The sequence below is a fragment of the Eutrigla gurnardus genome, assembly GCF_963514095.1.
Source record: "Eutrigla gurnardus genome assembly, chromosome: 2".
Taxonomy (NCBI): domain Eukaryota; kingdom Metazoa; phylum Chordata; class Actinopteri; order Perciformes; family Triglidae; genus Eutrigla; species Eutrigla gurnardus.
Window position 1 is genome coordinate 4,143,768 of NC_139916.1, and position 27,343 is coordinate 4,171,110.

Consider the following 27,343-nt stretch of genomic DNA (forward strand, 5'->3'; position numbering starts at 1 on the left):
GGTGAGAACACGGGGGCCGGACAAAGAGGAATTAGGGGGCAATGCTGTCGCAGAGCACTTCCGTGTGGGATTTGAAGCTCGCCTGCTCTCACTGTTCTGGAGTCAGCTGTGTGGAGTCTGCTGTTATTGGCTGGGATTTGAATAGAGGAGGCGGGAACTGATTTCTGGTCATCGACACCAAAGGAAAAGAAAGGAAATGGGAAGGGAACAGCTTAATGAATCTTTTGCTCATGTGAAATAATAATAATTAATTCACATAAGACATAAATATAAACACTGGCTGTAATGAAAATGTTTTTACTCTTTAACATATACACCTTATTATATTATATAGTACATATTCTACATCCTGTTGTTCAGGAAATAAATCAGAATACTGAGAACATGGAGTACAACTCTGGATTTAATGTAAACTATGTTTTCCTGTGTGGTTTAATCAGTCTGGGAAAGAGCCGATACATTAATAATGTTTATAGTTTTACTGATTCAAAAGTTGTCTTAATTTGTGAAATGTTGTGGTTTCTCTTGTGCTGTTGCTGATGTTTTAATTAGCATAACAGAGATGTTATTCTCTGTTTCCTGCCCAGGGGATAAAGATTTCATTCATTTATACAGCTGAGAATCCGTGCACTGTCCCTGTTCAATACAATTAATAAATACATATCGATTTTTTTAAAAGTGGAGAAATTATTCCCCACTCCCAAAAAACAATTTTATTACTTTGGGCTAAACATTAGCCAAAGTACGATTTATGACATCATTCAATTGTTGCCTTTGTATAATCCAATTTAACTGAATTGTGCCCAAAACACAAAACAAAGACAGGAAGATAAAACACAATAAATGAAATATATGTTTTAATTTAACAGAGATGTTATTCTTCGTTTCCTGTCCAGGGACTACAGATAGCATTATTTTATAGCTAAGAGTCAGTGCACTGACCGTTTACAATAACATTTAATAAAATACATATAGATTTAAAAAAAAAAAAAGCAATTCAATTAGAGAAATTATTCCCCCACTCCAAAAAAAAATATTTTATTAATTTGGGCTTAACATTAGCCAAAGTATGATTTATTTCATGATTCAATTGCTGCCTTTTTATAATCAAATTTAACTGAATTCTGCCCAAAACACAAAACAAAGGCAGTTAGATCAAACACAATACATTAAATGTGTTTTAATTTTCTTAACAGAGAGATATTCTCCATATCCGGATTACAGATTACATTATTTTATAGCTAACTCTGGTACAGCTAAGAATCTGTGCACTGTGCCTTTACAATACAATTTAATAAAATACCTATAGATTTATTTTTTAAAAAAGCAATTAAAGTAGGGAAATTATTCCCTCACTCCCAAAAAAATCTATTTTATTACTTTGGGCTAAACATTAGCCAAAGTACGATTTATTTTATTGTTCAATTGTTGCCTTTTTATAATCCAATGAAACTGAATTCTGCCTAAAACACAAAACAAAGGCAGTTAGATAAAACACAAATAAATTAAATATATTAAAAAATACTTAAAGATTTGTTGTGTTGACATAATAATAATATTTGTTTGTCTTCAGTTTGCGATACTCTGTGATTTGCTCCTCTTTATAATGACATCACAGAGTCTAATTCTGACTTCTAATCACATTTACAGCGTGCTGCCTCATGCAGATTGTGACGCTGCAAATCCGTCTGCAGACCGGCGACGAGCACACAACGCCACTGTTGTCCAGAAGATTTATTAAAACACATTGAACAAATACACAGAATACAAATAAAAAGATGACAATTCACTTTTTTTTTCATTCAATTTTGCTATACAGCACAAATATCGGAACACTGCTCGGAGCTCATTGTCTGTAAATGCTAGATACGCTATCGCCCCTCCCCCCCTCAAAAGTGAACCGTCACGTCAAACGCTTCACATGCTGTGCATTCGCTGCAACAAAAGGTGCCTTTTTTTTAAATCAGGGTCTTTTGGTAGCTTTTGAAGCCATGTTAATAAGCATGTACATACATTGTTAACATATTTATAATATTAGACTGAAGCCTTTTTTATACTAACAGACATTACATTCATACTGACTTCAGTTTTGATTGCATTTCATTGGAGTACTGTGTTTTTGTCGTCGCTCCAGAGGGCAAAAAGGACATGATTTATTTGATTAACGAGCACATACAGGTGCACTCTGCAGTTCTACGGCAACACCACCCAGCAGACATTCATCTTCTTTTGCTTTTTTTTCCAAGTTTGATACGTAAATCTGTATGAGATGGTCTCTGAACAAAAAAAACAACCCAAAATCTTTCAAGTATTTACATGTTTCTGAGGTTCTATCTGTCAAGCAACCTAATACATGTCGTGGTCAAGTAATGGAAACAGCACTGATAAACACAAAGAAGAGCCCAAACATGAACAGATGCAATTCAAGATTTGTGTTGCTTTAAAAAAACAAAAAAGTCTGGTAATGTTGGAAGTTAAAGCATGTTGACTTGAGAAGATTGATGGGAGAGAAACTGGGGAGGATTTGCAGAAATACAATCTAAATTGGAGAAAAGAGAGAGAGAGAGAGAGAGAGAGAGAGAGAGAGAGAGACATAGAAAGACAGTGAGAGAGAGAGAGAAAGAGAGAGCACCTCAGGACGTCCATGTTGAAGTTGCAAAAAGATGAGTAAGAAAATACACTCACCAATCTGTACAACACTCTTCAGATTAGATTCCCAACAAAGTCAAATAAGTGCCGTCCATGGCTATAATATAATAATACAGACGGGTAACGCCACTGATCTTTGGAGGAAAAAACAACAATTTCTACACTTTTGAGTCCAAACATTCGAGCAATGCCTTCATAGAAAAAAGGAAAGAGTAAGCTTTGAATTTATAAAATACCGTTTTTTAACGTAGTGGACTGTAATCGTCGGTGATGGAGGAGATATGTAGCTGTGACACGTTCCGGTCTCAGGAGAACCCAGACAGGAACCACATTTATCTAAAAAGAGTCGATGCTGTGCAACGTTGGTCCTTTCTAGAAGCAACAGAGATCCAAGGTCAAATCCCCACGAGGTCGTCTTCTTCTTCCATCTTCTTTAATGGCACCACGTGACTAAATACATCTGATTTTTTTTTTGTTCTTTTTTACTTCAACGTAAAGAGAAGCAAACAAAAAGCGACACACACTAGACTTAAAGTGACATTGCGCCATGAACAGACCTTCTTATTCAGTTCTATCAATGAGAGGGGGGGAGTGGGGAAATCCCTGGGATGGGTGGGGGAGGGGGGCTGTCTCCACTCTGAACATTAGAGCCCTGTATGTGGATGTAGACCATGATGAGTTCCTGTTTATAGTGCAGTCCCACTGGTCGTCGTGACCCCCCCCCTCCAGGGTTAAGCTCTACAGCCACTACTAACATTAAAATATAAGAAGAATCACAAATATTGTACCGTACACAGAAATACTTCTCATTAAAAACCATTTCTGCCACTTCCCGCAGCAGCTTCTCCTTCCTCTGCTCGACCTTCACGATGCCGAGCCGGGCTTCTGATTTCATCCACGTGTGTGTGTGTGTGTGTGTGTGTGTACATGTTAGTCCTATGTGAGGTAAAATAAACAGCAGTCTCTGAGTATGTACAGTACAAGAAGCCAAACCCTTTGCAGATTTACTGCCCGCCGCAGTCAAGTGTAGCCTGCAGGGTTTTTTTGTGGAGATAATTTTTCTCCCAAATGACCAGCGGGTGGCAGTCTTTAGAGGATTCAGACAGAGAGTGTGTCCAAGCTACTGCATACATGATAATAGTTTTTTTTTTTTTTTTTTTTGCTTTCAATATTTCATCCACTAGGTTTACATGAATGAAACAAAACACATTTTTTAAAAGTAACAATATTGGCCCTCAGAAAAAAACAAACAAAAAAAACGATGTCGTTTCAAACTATGCCTGAAGGCGTCCTTTCCTCTTCACAGGGGAATCAGCTCCAGTGAGTCACAGTGTACAGCGAGGAGGCAGATGAACAAAAGCAAACGCAGAATGAAAAAAAAAAAAACTGATTAAAATGAGCCCCAAATCAAGAGCAATCAGGAACTCATCGTCATGCCGACTTGAGTTTCGTCTTCGAGGCTGAAAAAGAAAAATCCTCTTTCACAAAAGCTGCTTCACTCATCCCCCCTCCCCTCCTCGCTCTCCAGCCAAGTTAACAAAAGCAAATATCTAGTGAAATACCTTCTATAGGATCCTCCAAAGATGAAAAGTGCAATTGTTAAGATAGATACATCTGCATTGATCAAAAAAAGGGAATCGCCTTTAAGAGAGCTCGACTTGGTAGAGTTGAAGTCGGGAGGGAGGCGGGACTTAAAGAGGAGGATGTGTGTGTGACATATTCCATCCCTGGGAAAGTTTCCTGACCTCGGGTCAGTTTTCTTTTTTTACAGAGCCGGTCTAGTCCTCAATGCAGATGACATCACTAGGTTTGCCTGATTTGAGGTCGGGCGTGGCCACGTCTCTCAAGGAGTCAAGTGACTTCTTGTCCAGATGGCTTGTGGGAGGCGGAGGGCCGTTAGAGGACACTGGAGGAGGACAGAGATTTTAAATATATGTCAGTGGTTCATTATAAATAACTCATCATAGTGAAAATCGTAGACAATGTTTTTTATTCAGTGATTTTTTTTTTTTATATAAAAAACAAAAACTGAAAGTGAGCATACCCAAAATGTCTGCAAACCCTCATTGTGTGTGCAACTAAGGTAAGTGAGATAGCTGAAAGTCGAATAAGGACGTCGGTCTGTAAGCTGTGATAGATAGGACAGTTTGGAAAAGAAAAAACAAAGGGATGGAAATTATTACTCAGTTATGACTACTGAATCATTGCACTTCACAACAACGAGGGGGGGAGGGGGGGGGCTTGGAGGCGGAGCCACTCGTCCTTCCAAAAATCGAACGATGGCGAGATGAGTGAGGTCGAGGAATATCAGGCGGTCTGATTCCCTTCCTTGGGGGAGATACTGAACCCCAAACAGGACGTGGCGTTGGCGTGTGAACGGCTTAGGTCAAAGATCTTCAACATGGGGGTCCGGGACCCCTAGGGGGTCTGCAGCGTTACAGCAGGGGGTCCCCGAAATGATTTGATCCCACACTTTTTGACTTCCAAAGTTTAAAATATGTCCAAAAATACACATTTAACATGAATACAACATCTAACAAGCAAATATAAATGTTAATTGTTGCGTTAATGTGACATTTGTGATGTAGAAATGCCGATATAGAATTACAATATGTTTTATAAATACATGAGTCTGTCAACAGTTATTATTTTAATAGCATTGTATTGCATTATACTGTTAAACATGGCACTATAGACTGCACTACATGTTATTATTGACCGGTTTAATAAGATATGTATTAAGGGGTCCCTCCACTGTGTCACCATAGGACTCGGGGGGTCGTCGGCCTGAAGACCTCGCCTTAGTTAGAGACTAATGGGCAGGTCCATCATCAGTGTGTGAACGGGGGTCGAAAAGACTAGAAAAGCTCTATATAAATGCAGGTGTGCCATTTATGGGAAAAGGTCTTCTTTAATGTTACAAAAAAAAAATATGTCTCGATTGATATCAGGACTTAATTTCAGCAGAAAAGTGTATTTTAAATTCCACCAACCTGTTGTCACGTCACCCATGATTCCTACTGTAAGTGTGGGTGCTTACCGCTGACGTAGGGTCCCAGAGGCATCTGGCTGTAGTTGACCATGGGCTGCCCACCCGGGCCCCTGAACCCTCCACCGAAGCCACTGCTGTACATCTGGGAGCAGCCGAACCCGCCCTGGCTGAACGGCTGAGACAGAAAAAAAAACCCACATTATATAAAATCATAAAATAATAAATAAAACGAGGGATTCTGATCGGCGTCCACTGAACAATCCAGCAGGATTTCTTTCACACAGTCGGAAAGTAGGCAAATAAAAAACACAAAAGGGGAAAAAAAGTCAGGCTGTTGCCCTGGTTACGACAAGTTGGCATAGCAACGGAATAAAAAAAAAAAAGCACACAGTTAAGAGTGCATAAAACACACTGTGGTTGAACAGGTGCAGCAGAGATGAAATAATGAGACGATGAAATCTTCTGGGACTGAAGCGCTGAAAGAAAACAACTAAAGGGAGACGTTTCCTTTTCTTTCTTTTATATCACACCTGGGAAAACTCCATCCGCAGGGGGATAGGGAGCTGGAGTCTCCACGGGGTTTTAAAAGCGATGATGTAGTCACCGAGTCGTGACTACAGAACACTTCAAAAGTGATTTTTTTTTTCTTCTAAAATGACAGTTTCCTCGCCAGCAAGTCCAAACGATGAAGAGAGATATTAAACATCTGATAGTGGCCTAAAAGCAAATGTCAGGAAGCTTTACTCTTCATTCAAATCAGACATCGAAATCGAAATCAGACCCCCGTTGACCCCGTTGACCCCCCGTCTCACCTGCTGCGGCGGAGGCTCGCTCCCCCTGCTGGTGAGGCGGCTCAGGATGCTCCTCTCGGACATCTGCAGCCGGGCCGACACCGGCGGGATCCGGGACAGCATGTTGGGCAGCCGGGTCACATCGGCCTTCATGTCACTCAGGAGCTCCTCCAGCTGGTTCAGCACTGCAGGAGCACGGAAACACACACACACACACACACACACACACAATTATTAAATGTGTGATCCAGAGCTTGAAATGAACTAAATGCCATCAAATGTTTCACTAACAGATAAATCAATCAGGGTCACAGAACGCAACGTTTTCCACACTTTCGTCTACTTCTAATAGCTGGAAATACGTTTTTTGACAGTGAGTCAATCTGTATCAATGGTGTTGAATCATCCTCATGTGATTCCCTTTGACTGTCTGGATAGATAGTTCCCATTAAATCATGTTGCTTTTAAGAATTACTACAAAATAAGAGTCTGTCACTTGAAATAATAAAGAGTGAGGCAAGTCAACTACGTTACGATGAAAAAAAATTCAAATAAAGAAACATAATCATAGAAAATCAAGTGGATTTGCATTAGAAATGGATTGAAATTGTCTTTTTGCACAAGCAGGTTTTACAACTTCAATGATTTAATGACCAAAAAAGTAGGATTGTAGGGGATTAAAACAGAGAAACACATGCCTCCATTTATGTTTCATGCACGGCCCCGGTTTTACCCTCACAGATGACCGCTGGGCTGACAGATGTCTTGTGAAAAATTAATACCAGTCAGTTTTTGTTGCCCTGTGAATGTCATTTTCGTGCAGGATTACGTTTTCCCCCCGGTGCTCCAGCCTTTTTGGCAGGTTGAGGGCATAAAAATTCACACAATTCTGACTGTTGCGATTTTTATTTTGAAAGCGGAGCGCAGACCTTTGTGCAGCACGGCGTTGGCAGGCTTGTTCCCGGCCAGCGACTCTTTGGACAGGTGCTGGTGGGACTCGGCTAGACATTCCACCTCAGCGAAGCGAGTGTTGAGCGCCATGGCCGGGTGACTCGGGTCCTGGGTCATGTTCAGGTACGCCGCCCGCCTCAACTGCTCCTCGATCACCAGAGCCTGCTCCAACAGCTGCAGGGAGGGAGGGAATGTGAGAGACAGTGCTTCAATTTGCATTTAGATATAACAAATCCTTTAATCCTTGAATTATTTCAGCCTCCAGTAGTTATTTTTAATTATTATGAAGACCTTAAAGCGGCGGGCCAGGAACTTGTTCTTCATCTCCAGGTAGTTGCCCTTGTGTATCTCCGTCTTGAAGGGCTCGTTCAGGATGGCGTACCGCGGGTCGTTCTGGATGTCCTGCCAGCGAGCGTAGCCGTGTCTGCGATGGATTCAAGGTCAAGAAAAATCGTAAAAATTGTTCAAATAAAAAAAAAGTACGATCGCTCCTCGCAAGTTGTAAATATGAGTCTTTTTGACTGAATCCTCCAGGTCATAAGTAATTACATTGCTTTTCCAGATGCTGAGCCTCTCTCTACATCTGGGGAAAGGATACGTTACGATGCCAGCTAAAAGCCAGTAGTCATGGCGACGGTGCCAGATGTCGTACATCTTTCCAGAAGACAGCGCCGCTCGCTCCTCGGTTTGCCAAAGGGTGTGCAGCTCTGCCGGCGACAAAACAGATTTTACAACAATATAAATGAAAAAAAAGCAACTTTCAAGATGTTTTCCAGCACACACACACAAAAAGAGACGCAGGAGCACATTAACGAACACGATTCATGAGAAAACCAAGCTGTCCCAGAGTCTCCTCCTTCTATTACGAGCACCAGAGGAGACGCCGGGCTGGGAACTGAAGTTCAATTAACTTTGTGAGTGACTTTGTGAGCGTGTGACAGTTTCAAAACAGTTTTATTATGAACTGGAGGGGTTTCCAGCTGTGAGACAGAAAACATTTATTTCCCCAGTAAAATCAGCACAATCGCATTATGGAAAGTGAGTCGGTAGCGTGTAATAATATATTTTATATTAGTGTTTTTGTATGACGGCGTAAAAAAACAAAAACACAAAAATGGAGCCATTTTTTCAGAGGAAAAAAAATGGAAAATTTGCAACTTTATAAATACAAATCGATATAAACAAGTTGCTTGGTTCCAGGTTACACCAGATGTTCGCTGTTGCTATGACAACAAGTGAAAGCTACCGCTAGCATCTTAGCCCAACCATCCCGATCAAACACCCATAAGATGACAGTTTGTCCTCATATAAATAAAAGCAACAATAAGCATCAACGTCATCACCCTAAGGACCTTAACGAGGCGTTGTCACACGTTGGATTCATTAGAAAAATAAATGCAACATTCATGGGAAGTTAGCTAGCATAAATGCTGGTTGTTAGCATCTTAATAAACTCGTAAATTTGCCACTTTTTCTCTCTGAATACCCCCACTCTCTCGGCTCGTTTTTTTCCCTACAGTGGCCGTAATCGTGGTCGTTTTTGTCCCTGAGTCAGACTCTTTCTCACCCGTGAAACCTCCATCAGCGATATTAAACATGAACTTGGCTTTGTATCCGTTCTTGTCCTCCTTCCTGCTCTCGTCCATCTCGTCCAGAGCGTCTTTGTCTCCGTTCAGCCGACCCTCAAGTGCGTCTTCGCTCTTCAGGTCGTCTGCAACGGCTACGTGAACGACATGAAAATCATCATTAGATACGTTTTTTATTGTTAAAAAAATCATCAGACGCTGTGATGAATAACATTCTTACCACATGAAACGTCAAAGCATTTAATAAATGTTTAATGCAGAATTTCACACCGTCTTTGCAACTTTTCAGTTGAATGTGTTACAAAAACAACAAAGCAACAAAAACAAAAGTCTCATTCTTTTGAGACTGAAATTTGAATGAATGGATGTAGAGACAAAAGTTCTCTGAGGGAAAGGTTTTTACATTGTAGTCCATTTTGTCGATAATATATATTTGTAGTTAGTATATTTTGTTTTTCAGGATAAATATTTTAAATCTTACAGGTTTAAGATTAGAAAATACTGAACATGTTAAATTTAAAGTGTGTTCTATGAGATAAAGGAAAGTTTCATGAAGAAAATCAATCCTATTTTTAGTTTTCTATACTTGAAATGTATCCTCAGGTCTGGAAAGGCCTAACACAGGATTCCTTTTGCGTTATCAACAAATACACTGTGTATTTATTTTTTAGGACTTGTAACTTGTATACCTGGCTTACTTTCCTTGTCTTCGTTTTTCGCCGGAGGAGATTCAGTATCACCTTTTTCTGAGGACTTCTCTGTTTCTTTGCAGTGCTCCGCTGTGGATAACAAAGGATAAAAAATTAAACAAGGTACAACCTTGAATCACATCATCATTATCATGCACCGCTCACTTTTGGGCGAGGTTTGACTGGACGAGAGCTCGGCCTGCTTCAAAGCCGACTCCTTGGCGTTGGCAGATGGCTCGGTCTTAGCGGAGGGCGACTCGGTTCGGTCCCTCTCGTCTCCGGGTTTCTCCTCTGAGCCGGCCTTGCTCTCCTCACTGTCAGCAGCCTTCTCAGGTGCAGATGCCGAGTCGGCACTGGAAGCCTGCCGAGGGGGGGAATAAACAGACATGGCAACGGGAGGAGCAAAAGGGGGGAAAGTCGGAGAGAGGGCAGTTAGAAAGAAGGGGTCCGAGATGAGACGCGTGTGGTGAGAGTGTGATGAAAGGATAAGACAATAAAAGGAGGGAACAGGATGACAGTGATGGAACAAAAAAAGGACTCACTTCCTGCTCTGACAGCTTCTTGCTGTCTTGCTCTGTGGTCTCCTTGTCTTCGGCGGCGCCCGAGAGACACTCCGTCTTCTCTGCAGTCCAAAAAAACCCAACAACAACTCAAACTTTTTTTTTCTATACAATGAACTGACACCTTACAGTCAGATAATCAGCAGCGAGGCTTTTTTCTGACCTGGTGGGACGGGCGTGCCGGGCTGCGTTACCACTGGACTGGCTGGTACCGGGGTGTTGGGATCCGACGATAGGCTCTCGGTCAGTTTCTTCAGCTCCAGGCCGATGGGAATCAGATCTGGTGAACTCAGCTTCCCGTTCACATGCTCAAACTCCTGCACCTGCAAAAAAAACAAAAAAAGATTGGTAAAATTTCCATTTGTAATCTCAAAAATGTATCATGTACATTTACAATTGTTTATAGAGAGAAACGTGATGAAAATTTGAATACGTTCTTTTTTTTAACTTGTTATGTTATTATACACTGTAAGCATTTATAACATATAATAATGACAAATACATGCCAGATTTTTAAAGTTATATTTCTCCTGAAAAAAGGAGCAAAGTAATTTGCAAAAAGGACATTTTGTGACACATTTATTGCAAAAAAAAAAAAAGTAAAAGTAGTAGACAAAAAGTAATAGGTGGCCCGTCATAATTATAGTACTAAAAGGGTTAAGCTGGAATAAAACTGAATCTAGTTCACTTTCTTCAAATAAGGAATGAGGATGAGGTCCATTTAAAAGTGGAAGTTTTTAATTTGTCTGTATCCAGATGAAACAACTCTTCTTAGAGGTATAATATGCAACAATTTCCTAAACAATATAAAGACTAATATCCCCTGTAATCGTCACTGATGACCTACTAGAGTGTGTGGTGGTGTCTGTATCTGCAGAGACTGTGTTCAGGGCAGCAAAGAACGTTTTGGACCCCATGTGGAGGTGTAGTCAACCGCCAATAAGCAGTGTGCAACCTGACCTCATTCCCAGGTCGAACCCCGTTGCTTTGTCTGAGGCTCACAGAGCTCACAAGGCTGACACAATACACAGAGAGAGCAGACAGGCCGCAACGGGATCAAGCATGCCTTCAGCTGCTTTCTTTCAAAATCCAGCACCTTTCCCTGCAGTTTGTGAGGAGGTGTGGGTGTGTTCATTTGTGTTTTAGAGCAAAACCGCTGCGAAACAATCAGAAAATATTGATTGATTCATCTGATTCAGAGGAGGTGAAGTTTGAATGCTACGTTTACAAACCAACAATGTGTCTAATTATCGTACCTCTAAGTTCACCCTTAACCTAGTTATTATGTAAATGTAATTTGTATTTATTCAAAATATATACAATACCAAAAAGAAGAGACGTTTGTACCAGATTTAGCAAACTAGCTTTCCATCTGCATCCCCGAGCAGGCAGACACAAACTTATGTTAATACAATTAAAATACAAATAAAAATACAATAAACATTAAACAATTAACAGCAACACAATAAATAGTCCTTATAAAGAGATATACAACCAGTAACTGTAGCTAACTGAAGAAACCTGCAATGCTAACAATGGCTCGCTAACTTCATATACAACCTGAAGAGTAAATTAAAGAGTGAAAACTACTACACTGGGAAGATTTTACATATAACACATATACACAATAATTCCAAACATCGGATTGTCAAGTAGTCGCCAACAGTCGGATTGTCAAGTAGGTTTAATACATTTAGCCGCCTAAAAAGGTCAAGTTAGCTTCTTTTGATGCTTTGTGATGCTGCAGTGACTTCCTGTTCACACAGTCGACTGCTTTTGATTGGACCAACACTACAATTGTTTCCTAGCAACCAATTTCCCCATTACTGAAGTCTTTACAAGACATTTCTAAAGTTTTTGACAGTGAAGCCAGACGAAAACTTTACACACAAACTTCGTTAGCGCTCCCGTTAGCTACATAGCAAACGAAGCTAACGAAACATCAACACATGTGGCTTGTGTGACGTCTGAAACCTTCCTCTTTACGTCTAACGTGTTGAGGATTCGGTTCGGGTACCTTTTTCCTGACGAGCGACATGACGCCGATCCTGGTGAGGACATGCTGACGAGACAATCCCTCACGTGGGACTCCATCAGCGAAGGTCTCGGCCCCGTCGGCCCCCGGCTCACAGAGATGCCTCATGAACAGAGACACGTAGGCCCTGATGGGGAGACGAAAACCTGCTTTACACCACATGTGACGAGAGGGATTCCTCCGTGTTCACCGGCTCTGACACCGTAGTCTGAACTCCACCAGTAAAAGCATACAGAAGTACATGGAATGTTCTATTTGTTTTGGTTCTCTCTCATTTTGCATACTTTTGCAGTACCTTTTTGATGGTTGATACACACTAGTGGCAGAGGCAGAAGTCGTTTATTCTACAGTAGTTATACTATATTATTCACCTTTAATAGTAGCAGGAGTAGTTGCAGTAGTACCGAGTCATAATTAATATGGAAAAAAACATGTTATCTCATGATTTACCCTGCCCAAAAATAATTGTGATTCATCCAGATAATCATCAATATATGCTTTAAACTTTAAAAATGGAGATAAAACATACTGAAGTCACTTCTTCTTACGTGATAATTCTTGTCATTTTTAAAAACCAAAAAGTGACATTTTTACACATAAATCCATGCATCAGTAAATGCATATGGATATTAAAACAACATTCATTAAAAAAAAGGTTAAAACTGTTAATTTATGACTGCTGGCAACGTTTATTTAAATAACTATGAAAACGATGCGCTTTCGTCCTCAAACATCCATCAAGATATTGTCATATTAAAAAGATGAATTATTAAAATTCCTCGTCCTGAATGCGACGCTGATTTTGCGTAAGTAAGAACATGAAGTAGTACACTGCAGCTGCTTTACTTTACAATACTCAAACAATTACTATTCGTAACCCTGAAAATAGAAAGTCCAACCTTTGCAAACTTGATACGAGGGATCCGGAGCTTTGCCCCCGGCTAACTAATTAAATATGCAGGGTGAATCAAATCGCCCACAGCTACCTCTTAACTTGATGGCAGTCCTTGACGTAAAAAATGATGCTGAGTGAAAAGAGAATTTCGGTGTGAGGGGCTTTTTACCTGAACTCACGCTCGCTCTTCCCTCTCAGGTCTCGAACCAGCCAATGGGAGTTGAAGGCGTCCTGAGGGGGCATGCCCCACCGCATGATGGCGTTGAGGAAGGCTTTCCTCTGGCGGGCGTTGAACCCCAGAACCTTGTGATGAGAAGACATTTAGATGATGCGTTGAGTTTCATATTGTGAACATGATGATCCTAATTCTGCTATTGCTGTGAGTGGGAGGGAAAGAGCCTTCTCTCTGGGTGCCAAATAGTGGCCACTTATCCTGAACCGTCCCCCTATTTAGCACAATTCCCCCCCACCACCTCATGCTGCCAGTAATCAGGCTCTTAAGACGCATCAGGATAGTAATTTACCTCGATGCTGCCCCCGACTCGCGCCAGTAACGGTGGCAGAGGTTTGTCTTTCTCGTTCTTCATCTGCCGGCGAGACTGTCGGCGTCCGCCTGCCGGGAAAAAAGAAATAAAACCAAATATTTTGTTACAAGGAGCTCCCTGAACCACGGGCCAAAGGTCTTCCCCCACTGCCATCAGACTCCTAAACAGCTTAGAGGAATACAATCAGGGACTAGATTTTATAACTGCACAGTTATGCATAATTTCCACTGTTTGTTTTTGTACTATTTATCTATTTTTATACTTAGATTTGACATTGTTTGGCATTCTGTGGACAGTAAACGAAGAATGTCATTGTACAGGGGAAGACATCTCTTTACTGTGCATATGACAATAAACTCTTTGAATCTTTGATGGAAGGTCTGCCTACCTTCGGGCCTCTCCTCGAAGTCTTCGTCCTCGTCCTCGGACCCCACCGAGTACTCCGACTGATTGTCTGAAAGATCATCCTGCCACTCTGAGCCACACATCACACAGAAACAGCACATTGCATTCGCTTCTGCTGGCGGCCACCCGGGGGCGCCACGGCACTGCAGATTACTACAGACCACTACGTTTTTATATATATATATATATATACTGTACCACTACTGTCCCTCTGGAGACGAGGTGAGAGTCAGACAATCACTTTATACCCAGAGTGCTCTCTGAGCCGCTCGACCTGCTGTTGAACCTTGAACTCCCTAAAAGTACAACTACAGGTTGCGTGTCGCCGCAAAATACTAGTTGAAGTATGGGAAAGAGTGAACAAAGTAGTGCTTCAAAACCTCCACCGAGGAGACTTTCTACATGCCTGAGATCGGAGAGAGCTTCAGGCTGGCGTAACACACTCATGTGGCGGATTTAATGGAGGTCGATGGCTCTTGTTGGGACTTAGGATTTAATAAACACGGAGATTCGTTTTTGTTTTTTTTGCCTGAACCGATACATTCAAAAGGTATTCTGCGTTAATATAAGGTCAACTAACGAATGATGTTATCGGATTAGCGTTCAGTTGACATCGGATTGTATCACGTGTCACAACGAGAGCCGTTGACCTGCGTTGAAGCCGGCAGAGAGGGTGTCACGCTGGTCTGTCCAACATCATCAGAAACCAGAATACAGAAACACGACTACGCCAGCTGCGTTCTCACAATGTGGCTCACATGATTCCTCACTTTAAAAACACATAAATAAACTCCCATCACAAAGAAACTACCCAGAATGCAGCTGTGTAACTCAGTCAATGTGTTAACGATTCACAGCGACCTGTTTAGTGGATGTGTGGCGACGGACGGCTCACAAAAAACGCCATTCAAAACACGACACTTAGTATTGAGCGGCGGCGGCGGTTGATACCTCGCGGCCGTTTAACTGCTGGAAAATCATTAGAGGGAGACAAGAAACGGATCCAGACAATTAATGCCAGACATGGAGTGATTCAGGCGGGTTATTTAGGACACGGTGCCTCTGCTTTTCTTAGATAATGTGCTTTTGTTTACATTCTGCATCCCATGTGCTCTTTTGTATTTCTGCTCATATTTAAAAAATGGGGCAGGAACGCCACGTGCCTCAAACTTGCTGTTCTAACAGCCACCAGGGGGCGACTCCTCAGGTTGTAAAGAGAAATCAGAATTCAGAAGTCAATGAGAAAATGGTGTTACTTCTCTCTCTCTTTATTATCTCAGTAAACATTTTGAACATTAGTTTATGTCTCAATCTCTAGTTTCAAGTCTTCTTCAATCCAGCATGATGTTCATTTAATGGTGCCATTTAAAGTCAAACAGATCATTAAGCAGAGGATGCTTTAGGGGGGATAACTTTGACGTGATTGACCGGTTGCTTGGCGGCGTCCTTGTCCGGTCTGGATGTTGTAAGTGTTCTTTAAAACTTTAATCCGTGTTTTTTAGTTAATTCAAGTTAATTATAACATTTTGGTCGCCTAAAAATGTCTAAATGATCATCTGGTTTCTACTTAGCTCCGCCCCCATCATGTCACTTGAAAATGCCGAACTCGAGGCTTCAAAATGGCAATCCGAAAAGCAACGGGTGACGTCGCGGTGACTACCTCCACTTCTTATATACAGTCTGGGAAACCAACATGGCTGTCGCATAAAAACGTAGCCAAGATAATTATTTTGAAAGATAATATCAAAAGCGTCTGTTTGGAAGTTGCAGATTGCAACCAACTGAAAGTTCTCCCGTGTGCTGATAGAAGAGCAACTCGGGAACACTAAATCAACGCAAACTGGGCTCGATTCTTATCTCCAGGTGATTTTACACCCAAGAAAGGCACGCGGGTCCTGACCGGACCAGCGCCGGGGCCTACCTTGGTCCTCCTGGGTCGTGTCGTTGTAGTTGACCTGCTTCCGGATGCGTTTGCCTTTGCCGAGGTTGCGGGCCAGATCCTCCTGCTGCTGCTCGTAGTGGTGGCGGAGGAGCTTTTCCCAGTAGTCTGGATCCACGTTCTCCTCCTGCTTGATGATCTCCCTCTCCACCTCCTCCTGCACACACACACACACACACACACACACACACACACGAAGGCAAAGGGTGATATTTACTCTGATTAAACTGATGTTTCAGGGTAAAAAATCTGGCAAACCTGCTATCACCTTTTTTAAATCCTTAACCAATTTGTGATCAGTAAAAATAATCAGGGTTTTTCTGAAATGAAGAGACCCGTCGTTATGTATTATGGTATTATTCCTCACCTCTCCGTCCTCTTCCTTCACCACGTACTGAGCCACCTTGAAGGAGCTCAGGTACTCGTTCATGTTCTGGATCTCCGTGTCCTCCGTGGCGTCCTGGCTCCGGTCCAGCAGCTTTGAGATGGCGTCGTCATCGTAGTGGATGACGTTGCCCTCCTCGCCCTCCTTGTTGTCACCTGTGGACAAGAAGCACTTAGTGGATGATGAATTAAAAAAAAACGTGTCTAAAGATTTAAAAAAGGAGAAGAAGCCTTCACAGCAAAGTTTGTGAAATATTTTGCTTTGTAAACTCTGGCGTTGTCTGCATATATGTTGATGTTCAGAGACAAATGTTTCCTTTGCCGTTACAGAAACTCCAAAGAAAACAAGGATTTGACCTAAAAATTTTGTAATTTTGTTACTTGCTTTTAAGCCCTTCAGTGCCTTTTCTGCAACCTGCAGCCTTTTGGTATTAATTTGTGTTGGATATTTAACTCATACTCTGACTTAGATAATGACTATTTCACACAAACATATGAGCTTTATGTAAATTAAACGTGATAATGTAAAGAAGTCCCTCCTCGAACTTGATTTTATTGATTCATTTTTTTCACATCTGTATGACATGTTTTATGTCATGTAAATATTGTACTTTGTATTCAAGGAAAATAAAGATCAAATCAAATCAACCTGTCTCCAGTTTTACTGGCTTTTGTTGGCTGTGTGGATCTGCAGGAGTATTGTATGTGAGAGAATGATGTTTTTAAAGAACAGACCAGCTCCCACAGATTTGATCACAAACAGAGAAAGCTTTGTGCGTGGAAACGTTATATTGAGAAACACAAGAAATAACAAAAGGTCAACAACAGTGACGTTTCATGGCGACATGGCAGGTTGAAGTGTGGATTAAGTATGAAATTATAAAACAACAATGTGAAGCAGACACTACAGCGCATCTACCCATGGTTCGAGGCCGGGACATTCCCATGGCTCGCGCTGCTTCCATCTCATCTTTGAAAAGCTCCTCGGTGCCAAACTTGAGGATATCATCCAGTTCCTGTTTGGACATGGAGCCGGTTTTGGAGCCCAGGCCGGGCCGCACCACCAGGTGGGTCAGCATCATTTTCCTCTTCGCCACCTGAGTGATTCGCTCCTCCACGGAGCCTCGCGTCACGAAGCGGTAGATCATCACCTTCCTGTTCTGGCCGATGCGATGGGCTCGGCTGAACGCCTGGCGAGAACGGGGGAAAAGATCAGCCAAGACAGGAAGGAAAAAAACGAGGAAAAGGTGGAGTTCTTACTGTGAGTCCATCAATCCATCAATAATTTGGACATTGGAAATTTAAAGTGGGGAAAAAAAAACTCCAATCTCTTATATAGATCTGCTGCCTTAAAGCTCCGTACCTGGATGTCGTTGTGAGGATTCCAGTCCGAGTCGTAGATGATGACGGTGTCTGCGCTCGCCAGGTTGATGCCGAGACCTCCGGCTCGCGTCGACAGCAGGAAGCAGAACTGCTGAGCGCCCGGCGCTGTGGCGAAGAAAACCAAGAAAAAGCAGAGGGTCGGTTTGTGTGTGAGAGAGTGAGAAGAAGAGAACATGAAGGTGGACGGCGGAGACAAGCTCACCGTTGAATCTGTCGATGGCCTCCTGCCTGAGGCCGCCGGTAATCCCTCCGTCGATACGTTCATATTTATAACCCTCAAACTCCATGAAGTCTTCAAGCAGATCCAGCATCTTTGTCATCTGTAAAGAACAGAAACACAGTTATATAATATGTTTACAAAGCCGGGATCGAAATCACTCAAAGTCGGTTTTGATTGGTTATTATTTTTCATTTTTATTTATTCACTTTTTAAAGAAAAAGATGTGTATATGTTGTGCTGTATAATGTACTCCAATTTCGATTTCAATAAAAATTGGAATGAAACAAGTTGGTTTGGTGGAATATATCAGCTGATTTACCAGCTAAAGACCCGGCTTCCAGCCCGGAACGCCACATTCACTCGACTGTTACCTGAGAGAAAATGAGAACTCTGTGTCCTTCGTCTTTGAGTTTCTTCAGCATTTTCTGAAGCAGCGTCAGTTTTCCTGAGGACTTCACCAGTTGGTTGCCGTCGTACGAGCCGTTGGGTAACACAGGAGCTTCCTGCAAAGATTAAAAAATAAATAAATAAATAAAATCCAGGCATTTACTGGAGGAAATCTATGTATAATGAGGCTTGTTATCTGGTGGCTCCTTCCATCTCTCCTCAGGCTCTCGTTTCTCCGTGGAATTAACATTGGATGAAGATGATATTGTTGTTGTGCTCAAAGCGTCTTCCTCACCACAGCGGCCACGGGGAACAGGTAGGGATGGTTGCAGCACTTCTTCAGGTCCATCATGATGTTGAGCAGCGACACTTGGTTCCCGCCGCCCTTGGAGTTCAGAGCCTCGAAGTTCCGCGTCAAAATGAACTTGTAGTATTTCCTGGAGAAATCAGATAAGAAGCAAAACAACTCTTTGAAACTTGATATTGTGATTAAAAAGCCTGGTGGTGCAATACTCTGTGGATGGTGATATGATGGTAAAAAAAAACCCTCTTCTGTGAAGTGGAGATTAGAAGCTGGAGTACAGTATATTAATGTACTTTAGCTGACTTAGAACCTTGCTCTAAAGCGTAAGTTACATGATTGTAAGAGTTGACATTGACGTGTTATTTGAAGGATCAGAGAGCCGTGATCTGATCCCGGTCTTACTTCTGCATGGGGCTGAGCTCCACTCTGACGATCAGCTCCGTCTTCGCCGGCATGTTCTTGAAGACGTCGGCCTTCAGCCTCCGGAGCATGTGAGGGCCGAGCAGGTCGTGGAGCTTCTTGATCTGGTCCTCCTTGGAGATGTCAGCAAACTCCTCCAGGAAGCCTTCAAGGTTACTGAACGTATCAAACAATGAAACCAAGTTACAGCTTTTTCAAGGCAAGGCAAGAACAAGGACATTCAAAGTTCTTTACATAAAACATTAAAAGCATTGGAAAGAAACACAAAATAATCTATAGGAACATCAAAGGAATAGAAGTTAGAGTGCAGTATAAGCAGTTGATACATTGCATTGTTTACTAAAAGGCAGTCTTCATTTAAAAGAGCTGAGATCTGCAGCAATTTTCTGAAAGACGGTGAATGGAAGAGAGGAAGGACTCACTTGAAGCGCTCGGGGGTGAGGAAGTTAAGCAGGTGGAACAGCTCCTCCAGGTTGTTCTGAAGAGGAGTCCCGGTGAGCAGCAGCTTGTAGTAGATCTTATACCCGTTGAGAATTCTGAAAAACTTGGACAAGATATGACACACATGCCTCAAATAAGAATGAAGATGTGAAACTTCCTGCATGTGAAACTCCAATTTTACCCCTGAAATCGCAATTCCTGCTCATATCTATCCGTGTTGCTTCTCCTTTCCTGTTTGTTCTGCGTGTTTGTGATGTTTCGGGAACAGGCGGCCACTAAAAGGCTGTTTCTACCTTTGATTGGTTGTTCTTCAGTCTGTGGGCCTCGTCCACCACCAGGCAGGCCCACGTGATGGATCCCAGGATGGCTTGATCGATGGTGATCAGCTCGTAGGACGTCAGCAGCACGTGGAACTTGATGGGAGTGTCTTTCTGCAAGAAGATTTGGACGTGGTGGTCATATGTGGAGGGGTAGTGATTTAGCAGTATGGTATAAATGAAAATGTAAGAAATTGCATAAAAATAGTTGCTCAATACAAAGCTGCAAAACTAATATTTTTCTGTAACTACAAATTCAGATCGCCTTTTAACAGATACATTATTTTCTACTGCAAATACGATCCGTGCTACTTCAGAACCACGGACAGCACCGTGGATTTATGTTTCTACCTCACACAAACCTCGGATAAAACATCGAGACTAACTTCTTCAACTAAACTCAAGAAGGAGCGTGGCAGGTTAACAAGAGGCAGCGTTGTTCATTTTGCATCCCCAAACCCCCTCCTAGTTGCCAGGTAGGAAGCTAACCACCCAAAGATCTCGCCAGGTGAAAACGGGTATTTCATGGTTTTATCGGTACCTTCATGCGGAACACCTTGCGTCCCGATTTCACCGCGTTGTCCTCGAAGGTGAACTCGTTCTCCCTGATGATGGCCCGGCTGTCTTTGTCCCCGGTGTACGTCAGCACGTAGAAGTCTGGCGCCCACATCTCGAACTCCCTCTCCCAGTTGATGATGGTGGAGAGGGGTGCGCTCACCAGGAACGGCCCCTTGGAGTGACCCTCCGGAGAAAACACACCACTAAGCAACTCTCACATCGCAGGAGAGAAGGTTTATATGCGATAAAAGAGGACGTTCTCGCAGCCTCACCTCCTTGTAGAGCGAGTAGAGGAACACGATCGTCTGCACCGTCTTCCCGAGGCCCATCTCGTCGGCCAGGATGGTGTCCGTGCCCTGAGCCCAGGAGAACCGGAGCCAGTTCAGGCCCTCCAGCTGGTACGGGTGCAGCGTTCCCCCCGTGGCGTTGATGTACCACGGCTGGTGCTCGAACTTGATGGTTGGCTGGTTATTTGAGAACACAGTGGTGACATTTAGCCCATAAAGAATGAAATAAACAGCATAAGAATGAAGGTACAGCAGATGCATCATGCTGATTCATTGCTATTAGATGTTAGATGTTACTTCTGAGAGATGTTCTGTATCTCGATAACAATGCAGAAAAAGAAAAACAAGTAACTATGGCAACCAATCTGTCTAAACATCCCCCCACTTACATCTATGATGGGAGCATCAGGAGGGACCTCCCTCTTTGGGTGGTCGTCTTTGAGTTTCTTTCCTTTCCTCACCACCAGGGGGCGTTGGTCCTCCCCGAGTATTTGCTCCCTGGCAAAGTAAAGGCAGCAACATGATGAGCCAAAACAGCTCCACAAGGGAGGGGGGGCATTGGCAGACAGAGGGCATGGCAGAGGGGGAACAGCAGCAAACATCTAGTTTTCTTCAAGCCAGATCCTTTTTCTTCTCTTCTCTTTGTGTCGAAGTGACTAATCGGGACGACAATTTGTGAGATTGCTCCGGTATTGAGCGAGGGCGTGCAGACAGCAGCCGCTCACGGAGCCGCCATGTAATCTATCGTCATTTACGTCCACTAAAAACGCTTTTTTTCGCCGCTAACAGGCTCTGATTGCTCCTTAAAGTGTCTGACAACATTATGGAAGGAGAAGTCCTGAAGTAGAGAACAGATGAGTGACAACAGAAATTCTTTGTCGACTAATCGATTCGTTGATTTAATCGATCAAAACACAATTTTTCCAAAAGGAAGCAGAGATGCGGCCATACGTTTCTAGGAAATCATAGATTATGCACGAACAAAGCATGAAACGTGACTAAAAATGAGTGGACTAACTGGCTGAGAGGGAGGAAGCTCTATCTCAAATGTGTTAAGTCTGGAAATCATGATCGATTCTAGTCCTGAGAAAACACTGAATAAAATTGAATTGAAAAATGTTATTCTAGTGTTGTCTAAAGGAAGGATCAATGTCTGAATATTGTTTAGTACTGGAATATATTTCGGGTACTTTCCATCATGTTGTCAGACACTTCAAACAAGCATTTTCATTGGACGTAACGTTACATTCACACACTCAGCACTGGAACAGTTTCAGAAACTGTTGATCCCTTGAGTCAAAAACACCAAAGTTCCCCTTTAAGAGCCGTTAAACCCACCTGTGATCCCAAAGTTCCCCTTTAAGAGCAGCTCCAGCAAACAGCCGTTAAAGCGACCTGTGATCCCAAAGTTCCCCTTTAAGAGCCGTTAAACCCACCTGTGATCCCAGTATGATGCTTTGTGTCCGTCGTACTCGGGGACGTCGAAGTCGTCCACCTCCCAGGTGCACTGGTCGTAGGGCAGATCCCTCCACTTGATCAGGTAATGCACGTCGTCGTCCTTGTCAAAGCTGCAATCAGCACGAAGCAGAGACATCAAGACTTTCTAGAGATGCCAGCAGATCATTTAAAGGGACAATTCACCACCTTTTTTATAAGCGGATGTCCAATCAGTGTTGGCGGTAAATAAATAAATTCCTCAGGTGTGCAAAGCTAAGCCTGCTAGCCTTTCCTACATGTCCCAGGATGCATTGCGTGCAAGCTTCTCGACCATGGATGCCATATTTGTAGTTTTCAAAACAAGCAACAACAACAAGGAAGTATTACATATAAAAATCACATAAAAGTTGCTCAGTGAACTTCCTGCATGATTTCAGAGTCTCTTTAATTGTATGTGCTAGAAACTGAATCTGGCTCAAATACTTTACTCCAAAATTGTGGGAAAAGTCTTTTCTGTGATTTAAAAAAAACCCAACATATTCTGAAATCTGTATAAAGTGACATCACAGGGCACATGAAAGCAAGACGGACCCCAACGTAAACCACTTAAAAAGCAAGTAAGACATGAATGTGTGGAGACGGCGAGCAGCCACCTGTGGTTGATGATCCGGTGCATCACCATCCACTCCGGTTTGATGCCGTAGCGGTAGAAGCGCTCCTCCATCACGGCGTACTGCGGGTCTTTGCTCTTCCTCTTCTCGCTGTTGAGCTCCTCCTCCCCGGAGCCGTAGTCGTACGGCGGCGGCTCGTCCATGTCGTTCTTCCGCTGGTAGTTGCGATACATGACGGTGTGATAAAGCTCCAACTGCATGAAACCCAGCAAGACAAGAAAGAAACCGAAATCAATTCAAGCTCCACAGACTCCCAACATCATATCACCCGTCCGCCGCACGGAGACTGATTAACCACTTCAAGTTCCAGAATGGATTTAATGAAGGCGAAAATAAATTAAGGAAGAAAAACTTCTCCGGGGCCCAAATCCCCCCAAACACGGTGCGATTGTTGCTAAATTAAATGTCAGCCGGCGTTGAGTGCTCTGGATTGCTGGGTAATTGTGATTGCAGTTTAACAGGTGAGAGACTGACAGCTTGAATGGCTGCAGCGACGTGCATTATCGTTTCATGTTAAACCTTGGGAATGCTCGATGTGTGTGTGTGTGAACAGGACCGGTGCTACAGTCCTAACAGGACCTACTGGTACCTCACCTGCAGCTCGCTGACCCAGGAGCAGTGCCAGTAGGAGAGGGCGGCCCACTTGACGAAGAACTCCCTCTCTGGGTGACCTTTGAGCGGGGGGTTGGTCAGCGGGTCGGTCGGCTGGCCGTCGGGGCCTTCGGGAGGCTCGGCCGGTAACGGGGGTTCCCCCCACGTCCAGTGCAGAATCTTCTGGACTTTACCTTTGAGGGGAGGACACTGAGGAGCAGAGGGAGGTCATGTGACACATTATTTATGTGTCGAAGCAATAATGGGAGAATGTGGGAAGGTTTCATAGGTGGAGTTAATTATTGGGGTGAAAACAAGAGGCCTCCCGTTCAATTATTATTATTATTATTATTATCATTATTATTATTATTATTATTGTTGTTGTTGTTGTTGTTGTTGTTGTTGTTATTATTATTTATTATCAGTTTCTATCCATTTAAATGGATTTGTTATTGGTTAAAATAACAAAGAAATAATTGGGGAAAAAAGGGTCTCCTGTTTAATTATTATTATTATTATTATTATTATTATTATTATTATTATCCATTTCACAGAAAAAAAACAAAACAAAAAAAGTATAAACAAACAGAAAATGAAGGTGAATTTATTAATATTTAGAAAAATATTTTTTGATATTGTAAAAGCACAGAATGCGGTGTTTTTTTGTTACTTTAACATAAGAAGCACGAAGCTCACCATGCAGCGGGGACACAACCACTCTCCGTTGGGGATCTCGGGCAGCGGCGGGTTCAGACAGTGGATGTGGTAGGAAGACGGGCAGGTGTCGCAGCACAGCAGCTCCCCTCCGTCTTTACACACTCGGCAAAACTCCATGTGGTCGTCCTCTTCCTCGCCCACGGGCTCCTCCTCCTCCTCCTCCTCGTCCTTGGCCTCCCACTGGATCCCCTCTTTCTCCTGGAGGAAGTCACATGATTTCTGATGTTACTGTTCAGACTGAGGTAGGAAAGCAAAAACTGATACACAAAAATCTGAAGTGAAAAGATGAGATGAGTCACGTAATCGGCTTGTTAGAACTGAGATATGACAGTAAAGTTTAAAAAATACATAAGTTATAAACCTGTGACAGTTTCATACATGATGCAGTTGGATCGTACTACATTTAAATCACCCGACACACAATGAAAAACCTTCTCATAGATGACCACTTTAGAGGCTTGTTACCATTAGGGGTGGGTAAAAATATCGATACGGCAATATATCGCGATACAATATCGATTTAAAAAAAAAAGTTTCATGTTTAGACGCGTTGTGAATGCAGTACTTTTTCATTTTATATTCAATATTTATTCCAGTGAATTTCATGGGAATTAATAAAATGGAGGCTGTTTTGAATGAAATAGTTTTGACTCAATTTGTCCTCTGATCAATATCATCTGATGTACATCTACAGGTACTTGTGTTTTCATCTTTATTTATATCACAATATCATGATATCGTGATACGTATCGTGACCAAAGTATCATGATACGCATCATATCGTGAGGTTCTTGCCAATACTCACCCCTAGTAACCATACATGAAGACATCTCCATATATTTATATATATATATGCTCACACAGTGTGGACAGCTCCATTTGCCCTCGGGGGCCTTCTCCAGCTCGGGGTCCAGGCAGACCAGGTGGTACGCCCTGGGACAGGTGTCGCACAGGATGATCTCGCCGCCCTGCTGGCAAACCTCACAGTAGTCCTGGTGGTCCGTCTCATAGCCGTCGCCGTCTTCCTCTGGAGGAAAGAGGCCAAAACGTGGGTTATTCCCACACGCAAGAAATGCACCTGAACGCAGCAGTTACAGACAGAAGATCTCAGCTTCCCGTCCGCCTTCAGTAAACATTCCCAAAAACAAATACAGGTTAAAAGAAAATCTATTTTGATTTCCTCGTTACCCAGAATCAGTCTCATTCTGAGGGATTTAAAAGGGATTTTTGAAGGAGAACACACACACACACACACACACCCCTAGAGCATATCGTGTGTGTAGACAGCAAACATACTTTTCCTTTTTTTCCGCCCACGCCGGGCCTTCTTCTTGGTGGCGGCCCCCGAGGTATCAGAAAGCACAGAGGCACTGTGGATGCTGATGTCATCAAAGTCTGACTCCTCCAGGAAGTCTTCCTCACTCTGGAACCGCACACAGACACACACACACACACACACACACACGCAGAATTAAAATAAACATTCAAAGTACGCGCTGTAAACAGTCTGGTCACTTTGATGCCATTTAAAATACAAAGTTGTGGAGAAAAGAAAAGCTCAGAGGAAGAAAAAAAAAAAAAAAACACAAGACATACCGAAGAAGCTTTCTTCTTCTTCACACTCTGTCCCGACTTTGATTTGGTCTTCTTGGGCTTGGCTTTCTTCTTCACCTCCTTCACAGACTTGCTTCTCTTCCTGACTCCCGGTCCTGAGAGGAACACACACAGAGCTAGTGTTTGAACCGAGCTAGCGGTACAATAGCAACAAAATAACAGTTAAAAAAAGAAAACATGCAAAGAGATGGTCTCCTGTCATAGAACACTTGGTTGTGTCTTCCTCTCTATATTCTTACTTTATGGCTTTATGTTTTCTTTCTTGATGTATTCTTGGTTTTTCCCTAAGCTATGTTACCATTTTGTATATCGTTTTATTTAGATGGATGGATGGATGGATGGATGGATGGATGGATGGATGGATGATGGATGGATGATGGATGGATGGATGGATGATGGATGGATGATGGATGGATGCATGGATGATGGATGGATGGATGGATGATGGATGGATGATGGATGGATGGATGGATGGATGGATGGATGATGGATGGATGATGGATGGATGATGGATGGATGATGGATGGATGGATGGATGATGGATGGATGATGGATGGATGCATGGATGATGGATGGATGATGGATGGTGGATGGATGCATGGATGATGGATGCATGGATGATGGATGGATGGATGATGGATGGATGATGGATGGATGGATGGTTGATGGATGGATGATGGATGGATGGATGGATGATGGATGGATGATGGATGGATGATGGATGGATGGATGGATGATGGATGGATGGATGGATGATGGATGCATGGATGATGGATGGATGGATGATGGATGGATGATGGATGGATGCATGGATGATGGATGGATGATGGATGGATGATGGATGGATGATGGATGGATGATGGATGGATGATGGATGGATGGATGGATGATGGATGGATGATGGATGGATGCATGGATGATGGATGGATGATGGATGGATGGATGGATGATGGATGGTGGATGGATGGATGCATGGATGATGGATGGATGATGGATGGATGATGGATGGATGGATGGATGGATGGATGGATGATGGATGGATGATGGATGGATGCATGGATGATGGATGGATGATGGATGGATGATGGATGGATGATGGATGGATGCATGGATGATGGATGGATGATGGATGGATGATGGATGGATGGATGGATGGATGGATGGATGATGGATGGATGATGGATGGATGATGGATGGATGATGGATGGATGGATGGATGATGGATGGATGATGGATGGATGCATGGATGATGGATGGATGATGGATGGATGGATGGATGATGGATGGTGGATGGATGCATGGATGATGGATGGATGGATGGTTGATGGATGGATGATGGATGGATGGATGGATGATGGATGGTGGATGGATGCATGGATGATGGATGCATGGATGATGGATGGATGGATGATGGATGGATGATGGATGGATGGATGGTTGATGGATGGATGATGGATGGATGGATGGATGATGGATGGATGATGGATGGATGATGGATGGATGGATGGATGATGGATGGATGGATGGATGATGGATGCATGGATGATGGATGGATGGATGATGGATGGATGATGG

At 42.9% G+C, this 27,343-nt stretch overlaps 1 protein-coding gene across 4 annotated transcripts in view; it reads right to left on the reverse strand.

Moving 5' to 3' along the window:
- Window positions 1–1,724: 1,724 nt before the first annotated feature.
- Window positions 1,725–27,343, reverse strand: part of chd5 (chromodomain helicase DNA binding protein 5) — a 43,475-nt gene continuing 17,856 nt past the window's right edge. The window contains exons 6-40 of one of the 4 annotated variants that reach the window (XM_084033208.1): window positions 25,751–25,863; window positions 25,451–25,577; window positions 25,015–25,181; window positions 24,134–24,352; window positions 23,441–23,647; window positions 22,829–23,040; window positions 22,175–22,306; window positions 21,128–21,236; window positions 20,724–20,915; window positions 20,435–20,635; window positions 19,870–20,007; window positions 19,558–19,679; window positions 19,118–19,291; window positions 18,707–18,848; window positions 18,396–18,527; window positions 18,007–18,124; window positions 17,785–17,909; window positions 17,341–17,611; window positions 16,405–16,577; window positions 16,020–16,194; window positions 14,082–14,168; window positions 13,673–13,761; window positions 13,318–13,451; window positions 12,236–12,380; window positions 10,382–10,541; window positions 10,201–10,280; window positions 9,824–10,019; window positions 9,668–9,748; window positions 8,951–9,103; window positions 7,982–8,090; window positions 7,675–7,807; window positions 7,362–7,557; window positions 6,454–6,617; window positions 5,690–5,816; window positions 1,725–4,555 (exon numbers count right to left, since the gene is read on the reverse strand). In XM_084033208.1, coding sequence (XP_083889334.1) covers window positions 4,428–4,555; window positions 5,690–5,816; window positions 6,454–6,617; window positions 7,362–7,557; window positions 7,675–7,807; window positions 7,982–8,090; window positions 8,951–9,103; window positions 9,668–9,748; window positions 9,824–10,019; window positions 10,201–10,280; window positions 10,382–10,541; window positions 12,236–12,380; window positions 13,318–13,451; window positions 13,673–13,761; window positions 14,082–14,168; window positions 16,020–16,194; window positions 16,405–16,577; window positions 17,341–17,611; window positions 17,785–17,909; window positions 18,007–18,124; window positions 18,396–18,527; window positions 18,707–18,848; window positions 19,118–19,291; window positions 19,558–19,679; window positions 19,870–20,007; window positions 20,435–20,635; window positions 20,724–20,915; window positions 21,128–21,236; window positions 22,175–22,306; window positions 22,829–23,040; window positions 23,441–23,647; window positions 24,134–24,352; window positions 25,015–25,181; window positions 25,451–25,577; window positions 25,751–25,863 — 5,231 coding nt within the window. In that variant the 3' untranslated portion in view covers window positions 1,725–4,427. Of the gene's footprint in view, window positions 4,556–4,670; window positions 4,778–5,689; window positions 5,817–6,453; window positions 6,618–7,361; window positions 7,558–7,674; window positions 7,808–7,981; window positions 8,091–8,950; window positions 9,104–9,658; window positions 9,749–9,823; window positions 10,020–10,200; window positions 10,281–10,381; window positions 10,542–12,235; window positions 12,381–13,317; window positions 13,452–13,672; window positions 13,762–14,081; window positions 14,169–16,019; window positions 16,195–16,404; window positions 16,578–17,340; window positions 17,612–17,784; window positions 17,910–18,006; window positions 18,125–18,395; window positions 18,528–18,706; window positions 18,849–19,117; window positions 19,292–19,557; window positions 19,680–19,869; window positions 20,008–20,434; window positions 20,636–20,723; window positions 20,916–21,127; window positions 21,237–22,174; window positions 22,307–22,828; window positions 23,041–23,440; window positions 23,648–24,133; window positions 24,353–25,014; window positions 25,182–25,450; window positions 25,578–25,750; window positions 25,864–27,343 lie in introns of those variants that run through there. The other 3 variants (XM_084033206.1, XM_084033205.1, XM_084033207.1) reach the window with 3 other exon arrangements.